Genomic DNA, 20,303 nt, shown 5'->3' with positions numbered 1-20,303 from the left:
AGGAAGTGCTAAAGAGTAACAACTAGGTACTATGATTATACCTAAAAATTCTCAGTTGATTGATTCTAACTGTGGAACATGGTTTTTATTTTGTTACTCAAGGTCATTCTTAGCCTACCCATCTATCGTAGTCAGGGATTCTATTGCTGTGATAACTCTGTGACCAAAGCAGTGTGGTGTGGAATGTGTTTATTAGGCTTACACTTCCATATCATTGTTCACCATCAGAGTAAGTCAGGACAGGAACTCAAACAGACCGGGAACCTGGAGGCAGGAGCTGATGGAGAGGTCATAGAGGGGTGTTGCTTACTGGTTCCCCACGGCGTGCTCAAGTTACTTTATTATAGACCACCCACAGCCACCTGCCCAGGAATGGCACCACCTCCAATGGGCTGGGCCCTCCCTCTTTGATTAATTAAGAAAATACTTTAAAGGCTTGCCTGCAGCCTGATCTCATGGAAGCATTTTCATAATTAAGGTTTACTTTTAGTTTGAGTTGTTAATGTTAAATCGAGCCAGCACACCATCTTGTGACAGTTTTTTTTTTTTTTTTGGCCAGGTGTCCTGTGTTGTAGTGAACAGTTGTGAGCAGTTTTCTCAGCCCCTCTGTGCCCTCTTCCCTTGCTACAGTTCCTTCTGCCACCCAGCTGCTGTTACACTGCATTGGTTCATTAGCCTGCCCTTGTGAGGTCAAGTGCAGCTCCTTCTGCAGACCTTTCCTCAATCCTCTCCTCACCAGTCTGCGACTCTGATACTCGTCCGCCTGTAGCGACCCTTGTCCTGATTTTTCTTTTCCAACTTAGATTATGTGTTACTTCTAATTGATATAATGAGAATATTTGACCAAAAGAACTTAAGGAAGAAAGCATTTATTCTAGGTGGCTCAGGTTTTACAGTTCGTTGTGGAGGTGGGAGTGTGTGACCACTCATTCCATTGGCTAAATAGTCAGGAAGCAGAGAGAGGAGAGTGCAGGCAAGGTGGGGTTGTAAGAGCTCAAGGCCCACCCTTCACTGGTACACTTCCATGAGATGACTCACTTACAAAACATCTACAGATTTTCCAATAGTACCATTGCCTGGGGACCAAATGTTCAAGTACACGAGTTTGTGGAGAATATTTCTCAATCAAACTGTAACAGATTGTAAAGTCTCTGAAGGCAGGGTTCCTCTGTTATTCAGCTTAAAAAAAAGATTTCTAGTGCTCCCCATACTTGGTAGTTACATACATTTCTAGGGTCTAGCATGCTTTCCCACGCAGGATCGACACACATGACAGTTACATACATTTCCAGTCACACATGGTAGTCACATAGATTTTTGTTGTCTCTGTTAAATCGTGGGAGCTATAAAATTATTTTTTATGAATGAGTATGTATTTGTCTGTTCTTGGCTAATTTTCGAAACTTTTGAGAGTAAATTGTAGGAGACTGCTCTTTAGTTTCCCAGTGCCCAGACCCTAATAATTACACAGAAACTATATTAATTACAACACTGCTTGGCAAATGACTTAGGCACATTCCTGGCTAACTCTTACATCTTATATTAATCCATTTCTATTATTTTATATTTTACAATGAGGCTTGTGGTTTGTTACCTCTTGTTTCTTGGGCAGCTACATGGTATCTGCCTCCTTTGGCAGCTACATGGCATCTCCTTGACTCCACCTGCTCTCTCTGTATAGCCATTCCAGCCTGGCTATATTCTGCCAAAGCAGCTTCATTCATTGACCAGTAAAAGCAACACATAGACAGAAGGTCATCTCACATCAGTAAATGTATATTTATTTTATATTTTGTATACTATAGTATATATGTACATTTTTGAATAGCATCAGTCAGGCTTTGTGTTTCTCTTTATTTAGTGTGTATACAAACCACATTAGGACCTTGCGCATTGGTAAGTCCTTTCTGTGGAGTAACTTTTTCAAGATAATGAGAAGCAGTGTTTAAATGTTGACTGTCAACTTGGAACTCAGGTATATCCTGAATTAACTTCATGCACTTCTCTCGTTGATAGTTGCTAGACTAGGTCAGATCTGCATAGGGGTCAAGAAGTCTACAGAAGAGTCATGTGGGATGTTCAATCGCCTATTTGCCAGTGCAGTTTTCTTGCTGGTGGAAGACTTAGGGAGTCTGAGACAGGCCTCTTCTGAGCATGCTCACTCAGTGTTGGCGTGATCCTGACACACAGGGAGGGCCCCTTTGAGTGTTTGCATTAGGAACCTGCTCTTAGCCAGCAGGTAAACTAAGATGCCACAAGTTAACATGAAAATAGGAAGCTTCAACTGTTCTTTATTTTGTACATAGTGTATTTGTTAGACTTTTTTAGTGCGTACAGTTAATGTGGCAGCCTAGATGAGATAATGTGGTGAGAACTAATGGTTTGTTTTGTGGGCTTCTGAATGTCAGAATTTATGACCTTAATGTTGCATTAATAGCTTCTCTCCATTTCATATAATGCAAGGCAATGATCATTTGCTTATTATTTGACTTATCTTTATGGGAATCACTCCCATATGCCAAATGATATTTCATGTGTGTGCCTGGAGAAGAGGGGCCAGATTGTCGTTAATGCATTTTTGAGACTGCATATTGCAGAGTCTGCAAACTGAAATAGGAGCTATTTGGTTCCACTTTGATATTTTTCAATTATTGTTTTATAAAAGATAGGCCATTTGAGAATGATTGAAATGTGGGCTGGAAGTTGTTTGACTCTGTTCACCAGACCATTGATGGCAATTCAGTCTTCTTCTTCTGCCTTAAAAAGGGCAGATGGGATTAGACTTTTGAAGAGCTGTGGTGTTGAGTTTTTGTCCTCTTGCCTACTGCAGGAACACCGAGAGAGCCTATTGGCCTATTGATGCAGGCTGGGCAGGCTGATGGCTCCTGGTTGCCACTTACTTTTTGAAGCCTCCTCAGCTTACTGTTAGATGCTGTGCAAGCACGGTTTCTTTAAATATGTGTCTACATGAAAAATATCAGGGACATAAACTATTTGAAATGCCCAGACTTTGAAACAAACTGCTCAGTTTTTAAAGTGTGAGTCCAGTGTCTCAGGTTACCCAACATCCCTTTGCTCTCTCTCTCTCTTTATTTTTGTATTTTTAGTGAATTTTTTTATTATTGAAAACATAGTATACATTCTTAGTAGCAACCAAGGATGAACAAAAATAGACATTAAAATCCATCTGATTTTTAGGAGTTTTTCTCTAATAATGTAGCACAAGATATTCTACACAAGTAAACTGTAATGAAATCTGGGATACTTGCTTGTTGATGGCCATGAACTCTTTTTTAGGCTGATGTTTTAGACAGACTTTCCCAGGTTGCCTTTTCAACCCAGTTTTCATTCTAGATGTAGGTATTTGGACACAGGTATTCTAATTATCAAGAGAACCCTAAGCATTTCGATAAACTTGATCTCTGAGTAGCAAGCGACTCAGTATCATATTTGATTACCTTTAGATCAAGATCATTATTAGACCTTTATGCAGATACAGTCATCAAAATATTGCACCTATATTCATGAGGAATATAGGTATGTACTTGTTTTCACATCCTGGTTTTATACTTTGTTAGTGATGGTCTCAAAATTGGAGTGGGTGTTGCTTTTTTATTTTCTGAAGAGTTTGCATGGAATCTGAATTGTTTTTTTCTTAAATGTTTTATAGAATTTATGAAAAAAGTTGACTTTTTTATAAGCAGGATTTGATTCAATTTTAAAACATGTTAAAAATTTAAAAAATTTTGACTTTTGCATGAAATTTTTCATACAATTCATAGCTATAAAGTAGTTTATAACATTCTCTGTTTTATGTTTTCTATTATCACTTTACTATCCACTGGAATCTGTACTGATACCACTTTTGTTGGTTCTAATATTTGTAGCTTACATCATCTTCTCTTTCTCTTCATTCAAGCCAGATTTTTGTCAGTTTACTAGTGTTCCTCAGTCATAAAAATTTGGTTGTTGGTTTCTTTTTTGTTGTTGTTGTTTATTTTCTTTGACTTTTGGCTTTATCTTTTTTCCTTTGCATGCAGATTTTAAGTTGCTTTCATTTTGCTAGGTAGAAGATGGAAATTTAGATAATTAATTTCAAACCATCATTATTTAATTATATTTGCTATTTATTTGAGGCAGGGATTGCTACTTAACCCAGGCTGGCCTGGAGCTCACCATCCTCTGTGTGCTTTTATTTAATAAAAATTATTTATTTATTTATTTATTTATTTATTTATTTATTTTTTATACTTATTTAGTATATGTGCCTGATAGGCAGCATTTGATTGGATTTTACCTTTTTTATGCTCTAAGTAGTTCCGTCATTTAATTGGAATGTTTAGAATATTTATATTTAATACAGTTATTGATTTGGTTAGGATTAGTCTGTCTACTTTGTTTTTCTATCTTTTTCATTTGTGATGTACAGTCCATCTTGAAACTTATTATTTGATTCATTTTAATAATAAATGTAATAACATAGTTGTAATGAATAATACAGGAAAGTAGAAAAAGGTAATAATACTTTTCATTTTAATTTGCTCTCTTATATATTGAAATTAATAACTTAAAATAACCCTTCTATAATCTTGTGTACACATGAATTGGCTTTTTAGATAATGGAGTAGGATCATGCAGTTTATTTCGTTTTCTTCAATATATTGTGTTGATAGTGTCCCACTTCTTAATTAGTTAGTTGATTTCTTTAGCCAGGTCTCAGTCTGTTGTGCATGCTCCCCTAGAATGCACTTTTGGGCTGGTTTCCTGCTTTAGCGCCTCCGACGCCAGCCTCACCTGCTCATTAGCTTATGCTCTAGTCATTTTGTGTTGTGTGACCAAATTTGCTGACGGAAACCATGTAGGATGAAGGATGGGTGGCTGCCTTGTCAGCTTGATGGTGTTTAGAATGAGCTCACAGACAGATGTCTGAGTGTCTGTTCGGGGGTTTACAGAGATGTTTAGCAAAGGAGGGAAATCCTGAGATGGTAACGCCAAATAGGACACCTTCTTCAATTTTAAGGATATCAGAGATCCATGGGACATTCAATTATGTAAGCAACATGATATGATGTGGTAAATACTTCAGAAGGGTTTGCGCTCAGCATATTTGGTGCACAGAGACCACTGTCTGTATTGAAGAGTCAAGGAAGGAGAGATGCGGCTGGAAAGGGACCATCTAGCAGGGGTAGTGAAGTGCGTGGAGGGCACAGATTTGTTGATTTCCCAGGTGCTGAGGCCGGTGTTGGGAGTGTCAGGGGGGATGCGAGGGAGGGGAAGCTAGAATACCATGATGGGCTCTTTTGTGAAGGATCGTCTGTGTATATTGAGAAGTCAGTACTTGTGTTGTTGGAAGCAGAGCCATCAGGGATTTTAGGACAACAGGAAGATGTGATCTGTTTATCTTCCTATTTGAAAAGTTACCTTTGGAAAATGCCAAGGTGGGAAGAGAAGAGAGACACACGTGTGAAGAGTAGGTACAGAGGAGATGAGACCTGGCTGCAGGGACGAATCAGAGGCCGCATGCTCTTTGTAACTTAGTACCCATCAATCAGCATGTCTGCATCTCACGCTCTCCACCGTCCTCTCTCTGGAGCCACTTTTGTGTGCTCAGATTTTGTGAGATCAGCTTTTTAAGATTTCATGTATGAATGAGATTGTACAGTATTGTCTGTGCCTGCTCATCTCATTTAACATAAAGATCGTCAGTTTCTCCATCTTGATGCAAATGATGGGACTGTATTCTTTTATGGCTGAAAAGTATTCCATTAAACACATGTATATATCTGATTTTACTTATCTATCATCACTTGATAAATATACTTTCTGTTCCTTGTCTGTTATAAATAATGAAGTAACAACATGGGAGCGTAGTTATCTCATAGATCTCATTTGCTTTGAAAATAATCAGGAATGAGACTTCAGAGTCATAAGGAAGATTTATTTGTAATTTTAAAATCAATTTGCATATGGTTTTATTAGGACTATTAATATATTTATTATCAAAATTTTAAAACTTTATGATTAGAAATAGCCCTTAATTTATCTGCCTTTATACATATATGTATGTATAATTTATTTTCATATTTATTTCTTAGGTTATATCTTCTGATAATATACACTGCCTTTACTTAAAAACTCTCGGTTGTACTTTTAATGTTGTGGATTTTTAGAGGAGCTGAACTCAGTGGCTTGGAATAATTGCTGATTTTTACTAACTCTAGGCTAATGCTGCTTAAATTTTTTTCTACTTATGACTCTAATTTGTCTGTGAAATTTATTGTCCCCAGGTATATAGATATAGAAACTAGATCTACAAATAAAATATTTATTGAAAATAAACCATACAAAATGTATTTATAAATATTTTGGTATGTGTATGTATATATATATATATATATATATATATAAATATATAATCTTATCTTTTATTAAAGAGGAAAACAAACCTTCATACTAATGAGATACATGTACTTGCTTATGTGGTACTGCACAATGTCAAACATCTTTAGTGTTTTGCAGAGTTTGGCTGCCATTTTGATTTTGTAGTCATCAATGCTGAGAATATGCTTCGCAAAAATACATAGTACCAATGACAGAAGTATGTTTAATACCATTTAAAATTGTGCCCTAATTCTAAACCAAAATTCTTTGAAGTTTCTCAAGCCGTCAACTCAACTAACAATTTTAAAACCAAACATTCAAACACAGTACAGTCCAAATATTTGATACATGCTGAGAAATAATAGGAAAGTATTAGAAGTCTTTATTTTCTGTAAAAATGTTTTTCTATAAGAGCAGGCAATTTTGTGTGTATAGTAAAGAGACTAGGTCATTGTATGCTGTCATTTTTGAGTCCTATGAGGATTTCAGGCTGTCTTCCTTGGTGTTGCATGGTCTGACATGTCGTGCATGTCCAAGGTGAGTGTGCTGTACCGCTAGGGAGTTCAGTATGGGTGAACACTGCCGGGGACACTTCAGATTTATTATGTGTTTGAGTTTGATTCAATTTTTGGTCATCGTGTGCCCCAAATATTTTTATCATTCTCACACTTTTCTTGACTCCCACAGTTAGATTTGCCACCCCATACAGCAGCACAGTTTAATAACTTGTGCTCTGGGCTTTTGATTACTCTCAATTTCATCAGTATTTGGAGTGGCTTATTAGAGCTCTGGCATCAGTAAGCTGCTTTGCTTATGAAGTAATGGAGCCAAAGTTTGCCATGGTTTGTGCCCTGAAGTAGGTTTCTGGGAACTATTGTTTTGACTGAGCATTAGATCACTTTAGGAGATGAGGTACTTACCGATTATTTATGCTAGCTACAGTCATTTAAACTATTTTCTCTCTATTATATATTGTTTAAAATGCCTCCTTTCTTTTTGCTCTAGTTCCAAAGGACCCAAAGCCCCAGTGGAGACGGGTAGCATGGAGTTATGACTGCACGCTCCTGGCTTATGCTGAAAGTACCGGGACTGTAAGGGTGTTTGACCTCATGGGAAGTGAGCTCTTCGTCATTTCCCCGGTGTGTGTACATTTTAAATCACCCGCCCCGTGTGTCTTCTCTGTATAAGTTGCAGTGGATGAGTGTGAAGAGAGGCAAAATGCAAGTATAAATGAGAATAATAAGCTATGATCTTAAAATATTAGCATCTAGTTAGATAATTGTACTTATGTGGTTTTTATTCTTTGTATTTGTTAATGCACCTTGTAGGCATAAGCCATTTTACAACAAGAACTGAACAGAAATGATTAAAGTCTTTGGTTTTTGTTTTTTAAGACAGGGTTTCTTTGGAGCCTGTCCTGGAGCTCTGCCTGCCTCTGCCTTCTGAGTGCTGGGATTAATGGTATGCACTACCACTGCCCGGCTCAGAAATGATTAAACTCTTAAGATTAGGGGATGTCTGAATTTAAAAGGTTTTTTTTTTTTTTTTTTTTTTTTTTTTTATTTCAGTCAATCAGGTAGAGACTAGCAAAGGATCAGGTCCAGGGAAAATTTCTCCTGTCTTTCAGGAGCAAGGCTCCAGTTAGAAACTGTCTCCTGGACTCAGAGTGAAGGATTGTGTGGTAGTCTCAAGAGAATGGAAGCATGGTTTCAGTGGATCTACATTGCTATAGAAAGGAGGGATGGGATAATGTTGTTGAAGGAGCTGTGGGCTGCGTTCCTGCCACCCAGCTCCCAGCCGACTAGCTAGCTTATGCCCCAAAATAACAACACACAAATTGTATTCATTTAAACATTGCTTGGCCCATTAGTTTCTAGCCTCTTCTTGGCTCTCATATCTTGCTTAACCCATCTCTAATAATCTGTGTAGCACCAGTCTTACCGGGAAAGATTCAGCATGTCTGACCTGGTGGCTTGCTTCATCGCATCTGCCCAGAGAGGAGAGGAGGCGTCTACCTCACTTCCTCTTCCTCCCAGCATTCTGTTCTGTTTACTCCACCCACCTATGTTCTAACCTATCAGGCCAAGCAGTTTTTTTATTAATTAACCAATGACCTTCCTCCATCATAGTGTGAAGCAGGGAAGCTTAGGATGTGAGGACCATCTGTAAGGAGAAGCAGTCCTTGTTTATGGACTTGCGTGTGGGCCTGGTGGTTGGTCCTGATGGGGTTTAAGTCACAGTTGGAGCATGAACAGTGTGTGGGCCTCAGGCACTGCTTCCTCCATCTCTGGCCCTCATCGTTCCATTTAGGACATCTCAGTTTCTCTTTTATCATGGTATGGATTGTTGATAGGCTATTGTGAGGGAAGAAACCCGTGAGTTGTTGCAAAAGTTACCTTAAAGGGGAGAGTAGAGAAAAAGCAATGGACTGACTTAGGAAGTTAATGTTGAGAGCCAATGATAGGGAATGATTTTCCTAAGAAATAACAAGTGGAAACATGGAAAGACTGAACAGAGCTCAGATTATAGAAGTTCCACAAAACCTAACTAAGGTTCAAGTTACCATTTAACAGGCAAGTGCTGTCCAGTGGGACTGTAATGAGCACTATCTATGCGGTCAAGGGTAATTTTACATTTTCAAGTGGTTGTCATGGGGACGTGTAAAATTTATGGAGACTGTGTTTTATTTAATTACAGTACATCCAACACATGATCATTTTAGCATGTAATCATTGCTAAATGTTGTGAGGTGTTTGCATTTTTTGCTTTGGTACTAAGTGTGAAATTTGGCAAGTGCTTTGATATTCATGTTTGTAGACTCTGTGTCTGGATTAGACCTTTGTGGGTGTTTGTTGAACAGTTCTAGATCACGAAGAACTCTTTGAAATGTTGGAACAAAACTTTTTTTCTCCATTTTCTTGAATTAATTTCTGTGGGCCTGCAAATTAATTTTTAAAGGAGACAGATTAGCATAATAAAATGTTTATTTGGTACCTGTATTTCTGAATGCATGGGGCTTGATAGAAAAGTGAAAAACCTAAAGAAATAGTTTGAGCCAGGAGCTTATATCCTGTAAACTGTGGAGATGTGGCTTTACAAGGGCAATGGAGTGTGGGCTGCTCGGGTTGTTGCGCTGTGGGAAATGATGTGGAGATACATGAAGGACCGACTAATCTTTAAAAGACTCACATGCTTATTTAGATGTGCCTCTTTTTTCTCTGCCTACTTCAGAGGGACACTATCACCAACAGAAATTTGTGCCTCATTTTTAAGTAATGGAAGAATAGAGGGCCTTGTCTGTCCATTGATTTTTAGTTGCTTTAGCCTAAAATAGTCTTGCCAAGATGGAACATTCTGATCACGTTCTAGGTAGATACTGTTATGTATGCCTCCAAATGTGCTTAGACTTTCAGATCTCCATCAACATGGTTAGATAGGTGCTTGATGGAAAGGCTGACATTGAGTGTGCATTCTCCCCTCTGAATTGTTGAGTAGGCTTGTGGAAAGTGCCTGAAGTCTTTTTAGCATAGACTGTTGCAGTGGAGATTAATACTTGACAGCTTATGTCTGGGAAGAGGCTGAATGGTGGCATCTCCTGCTTTTTCCCCCTCTTGATTTTACAGGGAATTTGAATTGGAATGTGCTTATTTGGCTGAGCATTTCAAGGAGCCTGCTGTGGTCTAAACTTGGTTTCACAGCCAACGTCTGGGATATTGTCTAGTTATGTGCTATTTTTCTGCTACCTCTATAATAACTCAATTTCCTGTTTCAGGCATCTCTTTTTCCTGGTGACTTGAGCTATGCCATAGCTGGATTGGTATTTTTAGAATACAAAGCAAGTGCACAGTGGTCTGCAGAGCTCTTGGTCATCAATTACCGAGGAGAACTTAGAAGTTACCTTGTCAGGTAAAAATGCATTGGAAATCATTTTGATGTGATGTTTATTCTTCTGAGCTAGTGTCTGATATTGATGTTTCTTTTTGTTGAACTATGAAAAATTGCAAATGCATTAGTCACTTCGAAAGACTTGTGTAGTGAATACTCATACATTTATTTCTTGTATTTCATAGTGCATTAGAAGCGTCAAATGCTTGAGAATGCATATTATTAAGAGTTCATTATTTTATCATAGTTTTTTCAGAGATGCACTCTGCAGACAGTGGTATGCACATATCTTAATTGTAACTCTCTGTGAGTTTGATTAGTGCATTGATTTGTACCATTCAGACCACTGTCAAGAAATAGAACATTGTCACCATACTAGAGAGCTCCCTCCTCTCTCCCTTTTCCACATCTACCCAAGACAACTACTATTTTCAAAGACTTTATTTTTAATCATAAATTAGCTTTGCTTATTGAGACAGTTCACATCAATGGAATCATATATATATATATATATATAATATAATATAATACAATATTTGCAGAAATCTCATTCATTCAACATATTTTGAAATTCACTTATTTTGGTATATCATTACTTTATTCCCTTTTAACCAATGATTCATCTTTCATGAATTATACAAATATATTTACATTTATATACACAGGTATCTCATGGTTTGTTTATTCATTCCTTTTTAGATAGACTTTTCAGTTTGGGGCTGTGGCAAACTGGACCATTCTTGACCATTGGATCATGACACAGATTGTATGATGGCCATTCTTGCATAAGTCTTTATGGATAACCATTTTTATTCTTCCTGGGCCATTATCTTCCAATGGGATTGCTGGGTCATAGGGTCATGTAGTTTATTTTTATATGACACTTTCAGACGTTTAAACAATATGATTGTATCAGTCATCTCCCCACTGTAGTGTGTCTGGTTGTTTTATGTCTTCAATAATGGCTGGTGCTGTCTGTCCCTAAAGCCTAGCTGCTACAGTATCTACTGGTGTCCATGGTGGTTTAATGTTACTTATTTCTGTTTTGCTTTCTTTAACTTAGTGTTGGAACAAATCAGAGCTACCAAGAGAGTCACAGTTTCAGCTTTAGTGGTCATTATCCTCATGGGATAAATACTGCTGTTTACCACCCTGGTCATAGGTAAGCAGCCCTCTGTTCTCTTATTTACTCGACTATTAGGTACATATATAAATCTTGGTGTCTTCAGTCTGTACTTGTGTATAATTGCATTTAGTATCTATGACATTGTATTTATATTCTGGTCCTTCTGCCTCTGAGCCAGACACTGGAAATTTCATTGAGAAGTTTGTCCTGTTCTATTAGCCTTCTAGACCTTCTCTCTCTTTTCTGTATGCAATACCTGTCACTATTTGGAGGACTAAGGAAGGACCGCGTCTGCAGTGCTTTCCTATGAAAGGGTCTCAGTGGACATCACCTGTCCACTTACAGAGTCAGGTTAACTTGTTGCTTGCGTTGTATCTCTCAGTAAGTCTGCTCTCTTCTTCACGGTTACTCTGCTTCGTTTACCCACCATCCCCACTGGGGTTTACTTGAAACCATGAATGTTTCTACTGTTGGTGATGTTTCCTCTTTGTAGCTGGAGACTGAAGTTGACATGTGTTTTGTTAGTTGGCCAAGTTACCTGTGTGGTTCTCTAAATGGATAGAGTATCAGATTTTGAGTCAGTTGAACAAAACATGAGATCTAAATTTTTAGTTCAATTCGTGTCTACTAGTGAGTCTTAAATATTCTGTCATTATGCTTGAATCTCAGGCCAAGAATGTGTACAAGCTTTATATGCCAGTCACAGGTAAGTCTATAGCTTTTTGTTCAGGATTTTATAAAATTTTTATAAGGTAGAAGAGCTTGCATACATCTGGTCATGGACACATAGACACATACACACAGTATAGACACACACAGACACATAGACACAGGCACACACACATAGTCACAAACACACAGATACACACACACACACATAGATACATACACACAGACACAGGCACAAACATAGATACAAACACACAGACACATGCACACATACATAGATGCACACACACAGATACGTACACACAGACACACAGGCAAATACAGGCACACACACACAGACACATGCATACAGACACACAGGCAAACGCAGGCACATACACATAGATGCACACACACACAGACACACAGGCAAACACAGGCACACAAGACACACAGACACAGGCATACAGACACACAGGCAAACGCAGGCACATACACATAGATGCACACACACAGACACAGGCACACAGACATGCACACACAGAGACACAGGCAAACACAGGCACACATACATAGATGCACACACATAGACACACAGACACAGGCACACACACAGACACAGGGACATACACTCACATACACACACCCCCACGTTCGTGATCCCGTTGGCTTGTCAGAGAGGAAACACTAAACATTACTGTTAGTTGTAAATCTTATTCCCTCTCCTTCCTCACAGTGTTATCACTTCCTCATATTTAGTTGTCTTGTTTTCATTTCATATCCATGGAATCACATAGAAGATACAGCAGTCTTGCTCTCCGACTTGATGTTTGATTTATATTGCTCTAGTTCATTTATTAACACTAGTAGGGAATTTCATTTTATCTTGACTATGCATCATGTTTCTTCATTCTCCTGTAGATAAAAATTTGATGTTTTCAGGATGTTTTAAAAGTTGGTAAAGTTGTAGTGTGCTTACAGACATTGCATATTACTTTGGCACATATGTGCATGAGTATCTGCAGGATGCAGAACCAAGATTTGATTGGCTGGACTATTGGGAACATCTCCAAGTTCTTCAGATAATGCCTCCATTTTTCACAGTAGTTGTACCAATTTACCATCAGCATATGAGCCTTTCTGTTATTTCTCATTTCTTTTTGTTGTCCGTAATAAGGCCTGCTTGTTTGTTCCCAGCTGTCAGCCCGGAAATAATCACACAGAAACTGTATTTTTTTTACTTTTTGAAGTTTTATTTTTTGTTTTTTTTTCTCTTTCTGTTTCTCTGTTTTTCTTTTTCTTTTTTTTTCTTTTTTATTTTTTTTAGAAACTATTATTTACAATACTGTTTGGCCAATTAGCTCTAGCTTCTTATTGGCTAACCCTTATATCTTAATTTAACCCATTTCTATTAATCTGTATATTGCCATGAGGCTGTGACTTACAGGGTAAAGTTCCTGGCATCTGTGTCTGGTGGGGCTACATGGCTTCTCTCTGACTCCACCTCCTTTCTCCCAGCATTCAGTTTAGCTTTCCCCACCCATCTAAGTTCTGCCCTATCAACAGGCCAAGGCAGTTTCTTTATTCACCAATGGTATTCACAGCATACAGAGGGGAATCCCTCATCAGTTGTTGCTGTGTTTTTCCCTTTTATTGAAAGTAGATTATTTTTCATACAATATGTTCTGATATTTTCCCTTCCTCCTATTCCTCCCAATTCCGCGCCATCTTCCTTCCCATCTCAGTTCACACCCTTTGTGTCTCTTCTTTTAGAAAACAGGGAGGCATCTAAGGAATAATAAGATAAATAAAACAAAGACAACCAAATTGAAATAGGACAAAACAACCAAATAAGAAAAAGAGCCAAAGAAAAAGCACAAGAACTTCATTTAGATGCAGAGGCACATGTTTGTACACATGGGAATCCCATAGAAACACAAAACCAAAAGACAGAATATATAAGCAAAGGACTTGTGAAGTTTAAAATAAAAAATGTCCTGACTTAACACTCTGAGACAAAGAACCTCCAAAGATGCCATTGAGTTTATTTTGTGTTGACCATTTACTACTGGGCATTCTGCCTCCCCTTTGGAGTGGTTTGTTTCTCCAGTGAGACTTCCTGAGAGGAAACTCCTTTATTTGTAAGATAGAGATGGATCCCTGTTTAGGGGTGTGTGTGTGTGTGTGTGTGTGTGCGTGCGTGCGTGCGTGTGTGTGTGTGTGTGTGTGTGTGTGTGTGTTCCTTCTCCTTTCAGCTCTAGGACCCCATCTGGTGCAGACCTGTGCAGGTCCTGTGCATGCTGCCTCAATCTCTGTGAGTTCATATGTGCATTTATTCTTTTATTTATAGGGCCTTGTTTTCTTGGCTTTCTCCATCCCTTCTTGCTCTTAGACTCTTTATGCCTCCTTTTTCAAAGGGTTCCTTGAACTCTCTGGTTAGTTAAAAATTCTTGTTAATTACCAACCCAGGAATGGTGGTGCATGCCTGTAACACCATGATACAAAAATCTAAGCACCTAACTACCTGTGTTTTAGTGGTAGTGGTCCGTTTAATGAGTTTTAGAAAGTTCGACATATTCTCTCAGTGAAGGAGATGCTCTCCTGGATTCTACAGTCAAAGGTAACTCCCGAGAGCAGTTGGCTCAGAGATGGATGGCATTGATGTTCCTGGTGGAGAATTGCTGTCAAGCAGGGATGAATGTAAATATCCCCCTGGGAATGATAAAACATTTGCCTTGTGGTTTATATTTTCATTGTGTGGTCTTTTTTTAAATGAAAGAAGGTGAAATATTTATCACAGCTTTGTTTGTTTTCTCCTTCTGTAGTAATATGAGCATGTGACATTCATCATCTGCGAGGGTTTTATAAGTGCACAATAAATCAGCCATAGAGGAGTTGGAATGAGTTGATAACACACAAACTCATGGTTTTTATGAAATTCACTGTGTTGTCTGGTGCTGCAAGCTTTGTTCAAGAAGAGAAATTGAGATGGTGAATTGAGTAACATAAAACAGGAATTAATTGGGCATCTTGGGAGTACACTCTATGGTCATGCTTGTTTATTTCCCCTCCATATCTAAGCCAACCCAAGAAATATACTTGATCCTCCTTAAACAATCAGAGTTTCTCATCCCTGCTCCCCTTCTCCATCTACCCTGGGTGCCACCACTCTCCTCCCTTTCTTTTTTTTTAAAATACTGTTTAATATACATTTTAAATGACACTGAATACTTTAAACAGGGTATAGTCTTTTTTATTTTTCTTTTGTTCTTAATTTAATTGAATTGTAAATACATGTATGCAAAAATTTGTTCTATTCAACTTTGAATTTCTATTAGGTGTTGTTAACTACAAAATTACTGTTCAGTAGTATTGACCTCTTTAGACTTTAGATCCTCTATATCATGATTTTGTTTTGTTTTGTTTTTCGAGACAAGGTTTCTCTGTAGCTTTGGAGCCTGTGCTGGAACTAGCTCTTATAGACCAGGCTGGCCTTGAACTCAGAGATCTGCCTGCTACTGCCTCCCGAGTGCTGGGACTAAAGGCGTGCACCACCACTGCCTGCTCGGCTATATCATGAATTTTCAGGCTGGATGTCATACTGGAATAAGCTGTTTTTTGCCAGTCTATTTGTACTTACTGTCAGAAAATACCGGAGTGTGCTTTTCTTTTTCTTTTTTTGTTCTTGTTTTTTCTTTCTTTCTTTCTTTCTTTCTTTCTTTCTTTCTTTCTTTCTTTCTTTCTTTCTTTTTCTCTCTCTCTTTCTTTTTTCCTTCCTTCCTTTCTTTTTTTCTTTCTAGAAAAGAGCTTTATTTTGGCTTAGAGTCCTAAAGGTCTAAGGTCCGTCGGCATTATTTGGTAGATAGACTTCATGCTGGAATCCTGTGGCCTTTCATGGAAAGAGGGCAGGAGAGAGAGAGAGGAGGGGAGTTGGGGGTAGGACAGAGAGAGAGGAAGAGGGAAGAAAGCTCCCAGCCACCGTCTGGTTTCGCTACCACTAGGTTTGGAGATTTCCCAAATGGAGGTTCCCCTAATTGTTTTATCTATTCCTCATATCATAAAAGTCCCCATCTCTTAGCACTATAGTTAAGTTAATTTTGTTTACCCTCTTAGTACTTCTCAATAGAGATCAAATTTCAACCCATGGAACCAGAGCCTTGGGTTACAATCAAACCATAGCACTATTCCTTATAAATAGTTGAATAAATTAGAAAAAGAGGCCCTTTAGTTTTCATTTGAACATCTTATCTGTAACACTTGTCTTTCATACAGTCCGTGGGAAGTACCTGACTGATGAATAATGCAAGCCAGAGCTGTGCAGAGGGAGAGCTCAAGCCTTTGGATGATTGAAAATATACTGTTCTCGAAGTGAACGTTGTCTTAAGCCAAACTTGACGCAGCATTTACAGAGGACAATAGATAGGACATCAGCTTGTCTTGAAGTGGATAATCATCAGCTAAGGGTGACTTGCAATGCTGAAGAGTAGTTATGTCAAATCTGTCCCCTTACCACACGGTAGTCGGGGCTGTGCTGTTCTAGGAGGCTTTGAAGGTGGAAGAGGACACACATAGTCGTTAGGGAAGTAGGGAACACTTTCAAATAGTGGAGTGTTGAACGCTGAAGAGCTATGCTTTATGGGGTGCTGATTTGGTTATTCCGGATGGGTTTCTGTTTGTTTTTTCTCTTGATCAAAATATTTTGAATATGTAACTCACTATGCTGGCAGAGTTTGATCATTAGCGCTCTCCAGATGGATACCAGCTAAGTAGGCTACAACTTGTTAGCCTCTTTATCTTTGTGGTGAGGAATAGTGTATGATTGGTGATATATGGTAATGGTGGTAAGTTTTTGGCAGTTGTGGCTTGACCTTGGCTTATTATTGAAATAAAAAATGGGAATCAGTTTGGGGCCCCCTCCCTTGTCATTGCTCCTCTGGAGATTCCTTGGTAGGCTGTGTTGGTTCTTGTAATAGAGTTCAGTTTCATGGGGCTGATGCTGCTCTGCTGCTTGGTTGTTGCTTTGGATCTCATGATTTTTTTCCCTCCCTCCCCCTCCTTCCCTCCCTCCTTCCCTCCCTCCCATCTTCCATTCTTGTCTTTTGTTTTTTTGAGTGTTTTGATTTAACTTGGCATTTTTTTTAATGTCTGGATTTTACTAATCTTGAGGAATATTTTTTGTGCTTTGATTATATTTTCTTGTGTAGATGTAAGAGCCACTCTATAATCCCCCTTTCTTCCTTTCTCCCTCTCTCCCTCCTTCCTTCCCTTCTTCCTTCCCTCCTTCCCAGAGAAATCAACTTGGCCAAACTGAATTTCTTTCTATGCTCTGAATGCTGCCTCTTGTTTATTTTGGGAGTGAATGAAGAACGGCAAGACTTACCTTGACTTATTTTATAAGAATTTTACTTAGTTTTGTTTGAGAGGAACAATGGGTTCGTGTGTGTGTACATATATGAAATATGATGTTATATACTTTTGAGCCCTTTATTATTTTGAAAAGTCTGGTCTTTTTTTTTTTTTTTTAATGGTGCTGAGATGTAGCCCCATACCTTCTGTCTGGTAAACAAGTGCTCAACCATTGAGCTCCTCCAGTTCTTTAAGTATTTTAAAATTTTGGGCCATGAGTATCTTTTTCTTTCCTTGTTTCATTTTTGTGTGCATTCTGGTCATTGTATATAATATACAACACCAGGAATTGTTGGTTATTTCTTTTCTTTTCTTTTTTTTTTTTTTTGTGGGCCAGAAGTGATTTTACACCACTAGATGGCAGATTCTTCCAACATTTCTAGAATTAAGACCCTTAATAAGCCATTTCTAATTCTTGAAATGCTTTTTCAGTGTGACTCTTCATCAGCATTATATAAAGTCTTGGTACTGAAGGACTTGTATCGCCTGTCTGTCCTTTTCTCAGGCAGCTGTGCCTGCTTCTCTGTTGCTGACCCTGTTCTCTGCCCCCTTGCTTTATTTAAGCTCAAGTTAATTCGGCTCCTTACCGCCCCCCCCCCCTCTGTGTGTGTGTATGTGTGTGTGTGTGTGTACTTTCTTCCCCAGTGTCACTTCATTCATTTATTTTTTTTCTGGAACCTGTGTTCTTTCTCTGACTTTGAGAGTTGGAGCATTAGAGCTGGAACAGCCTTCATCTGTCATTGGTTAAACTCTTCATTTTTCAGGTGGGAGAGCTGCAGCTTAGAGAGGTTAAGCCAAGGACGAAGACTGTGTCTTATCTTTGTGCAGCTACAGTTCTTTGAACAAACTACCTAGGTAGATTTTTCCAGAGTGAAGCACACTGGGTAAATGCTGTAAAGGATACAGTGATGAAGTGGACACCACCCAAATGGCTCCAGCTCAGTGATAGAATTATGATTTGATTAACTGTTGCAGTGCATTGTGCTAAGTGCTCAAGGAAGAGATCATGATTAAATATTTGTGAGGCTAAGGGTGCTTCGTCTCCTGTTTCTTCACTTGTTCTTTAGAGACTGCAGACACTCACTGCATTTCCTGAAGTTCTCCGTGCACTGTTGCAGCCTAGCTGTACTATGCAGCATGTTCCCTTGGCCTGAGTGATATAACTTAACCCACTTGTCTGTCTGGGAACTTTTCAAAGGCTGCATCCCTGTGATGCCCTCCCTAACGTCTTTCTTCATGCCCTTGTCCCTCTGATGCAGTTTTGTACCTAGCTCTAAGGTGGCTGCCAAGGTTCTGTGCAACAGTAGCTAGTGGTTACTAATGGCTACTAATAACTTCATCTGCAGTGGATTGGGTCCTGCTTATTTCTGTGTAAGAGAAGCAAGGAATGTACATAACAGAATGCAAACCTGCTAAGCAGGCTGTGCACTTGATACACATTGACTGTGAAATGGGAGAGTTCAGGTACTCATTGCTGTTAGGAGAGTTAGAAATGGCCTTGTCTGACAGTCCTTCAATCACTTCCTGAACACTTCATATACAAAATTAATGAGAAGCCATGTCTACAAATTACATACATTTGTGCAAAGGTCTTTGAGCTTCATACCTTGAGTCCCAAAATCGTGATAGTTTCTGCTAATACCTACATGATTTCATATTGAAGATTATTAAGAAAGAGCCTTTCTCTCTCCATCTTGTTTTTGTGAATGAAAAGTAGTTTTGTTGATGAGTGCTGCGGCCCGGAAAGCGCTGTTTGTGGCATTCCTTCATGACTCCTGGCTCTTACATTCTTTCTGCTTCCTTTCCGATGATGACCCCTGAGTCTTGGGGAGAGCCGTATAATGTAGATGTTCCAACTAAGGCTGAACACTTTATAGCTTCTTATTTTCTGCCTTTTGAGCCTCTGTGAATCTCTGTGAATCAGCTTCTCTGATGATGAGAGCTGCACTAACACGTGGGTGTAAAGATAATTCTTTAGGTCACACTTAGCTTAGCTTAGTGTCCATTTAGCTGAATAGTAGCAGAGTTGTCTCCTAGGACTTCTGACCCACCCAGCATGGTTTCTTGGCTCACTGAACAGCAGTAGGAGACAGGAATTTGTTACAGCAGCTGTGACTCTGCATAAGACCAAGGCAGCCACAGTTCTGGACTGGATGAGGGAGGATCTCATAGCATCCTACTCATAGCTGAAGGGCTGTTGGCACTTGATGGCTACTGGGGAGGAAGAGTCAGTTTCATTTGGAAATGGCTCATGGTAGGCTGCCCGTTTTCCAGTGGGTGGCTTTACACCCTTGCACATGCTAGCAGTACTATGCTTATCCAGTGAGTTAAATAAAAAGCTCATAAATTTGGGAGGGAAAAGCGATGAGGGTATGGGAGGAGTTGGAGGGGAGTGAGAGTGGATTTGCTTAAAACATTATATTTGTGTATGAAATTCTCAAACAGTAAAAAACAAAAAATAAATAAAAATAAATCTACTTAAAGCAAGGTAAAGAAAGTAAAGCAGCTTTGTGAATCATGTGCTTTAGAGTTTTATTTATAATTAAACATTTAACATTTATCTTTATATAATTCAGGTACATAAATATATTTATATGATAATATGGTTGTCGTATATATGACAATATTATGTATGACTTTGAATGTAAACCTCAACCTGACCCCTCTGCCTATGCCCTGCATCTGAGTATTCTTGGTGGAGGAATTTAACGAAGCAGAAAAGGACATTAGTCTATAAATTATTTTCTACCTATTGCCTGTTTGTAGACTTAATTTCTTTTTTTTTTAATATTTATTTATTTATTATGTATACAATATTCTGTGTGTATGCCTGCAGGCCAGAAGAGGGCAGCAGACC

The 20,303-nt window shown here is 38.7% G+C and overlaps 1 protein-coding gene across 3 annotated transcripts in view; it reads left to right on the top strand.

Annotated features, from left to right (window-relative positions):
- The window catches only part of Nbas (neuroblastoma amplified sequence), a 313,151-nt gene that overhangs the window by 15,864 nt on the left and 276,984 nt on the right, over nt 1–20,303 (top strand). For all 3 annotated transcript variants that reach the window (XM_026788959.1, XM_013353527.1, XM_005366539.3), the window contains exons 7-9: nt 7,387–7,520; nt 10,154–10,287; nt 11,330–11,428. In XM_026788959.1, the coding sequence (XP_026644760.1) occupies nt 7,387–7,520; nt 10,154–10,287; nt 11,330–11,428 (367 nt within the window). The remainder of the gene's footprint in view (nt 1–7,386; nt 7,521–10,153; nt 10,288–11,329; nt 11,429–20,303) is intronic.

This window comes from Microtus ochrogaster, unplaced genomic scaffold, assembly GCF_000317375.1.
Source record: "Microtus ochrogaster isolate Prairie Vole_2 unplaced genomic scaffold, MicOch1.0 UNK10, whole genome shotgun sequence".
NCBI classification, from domain to species: Eukaryota; Metazoa; Chordata; class Mammalia; order Rodentia; family Cricetidae; genus Microtus; species Microtus ochrogaster.
This window is presented reverse-complemented; position numbering and strand designations above follow the sequence as displayed.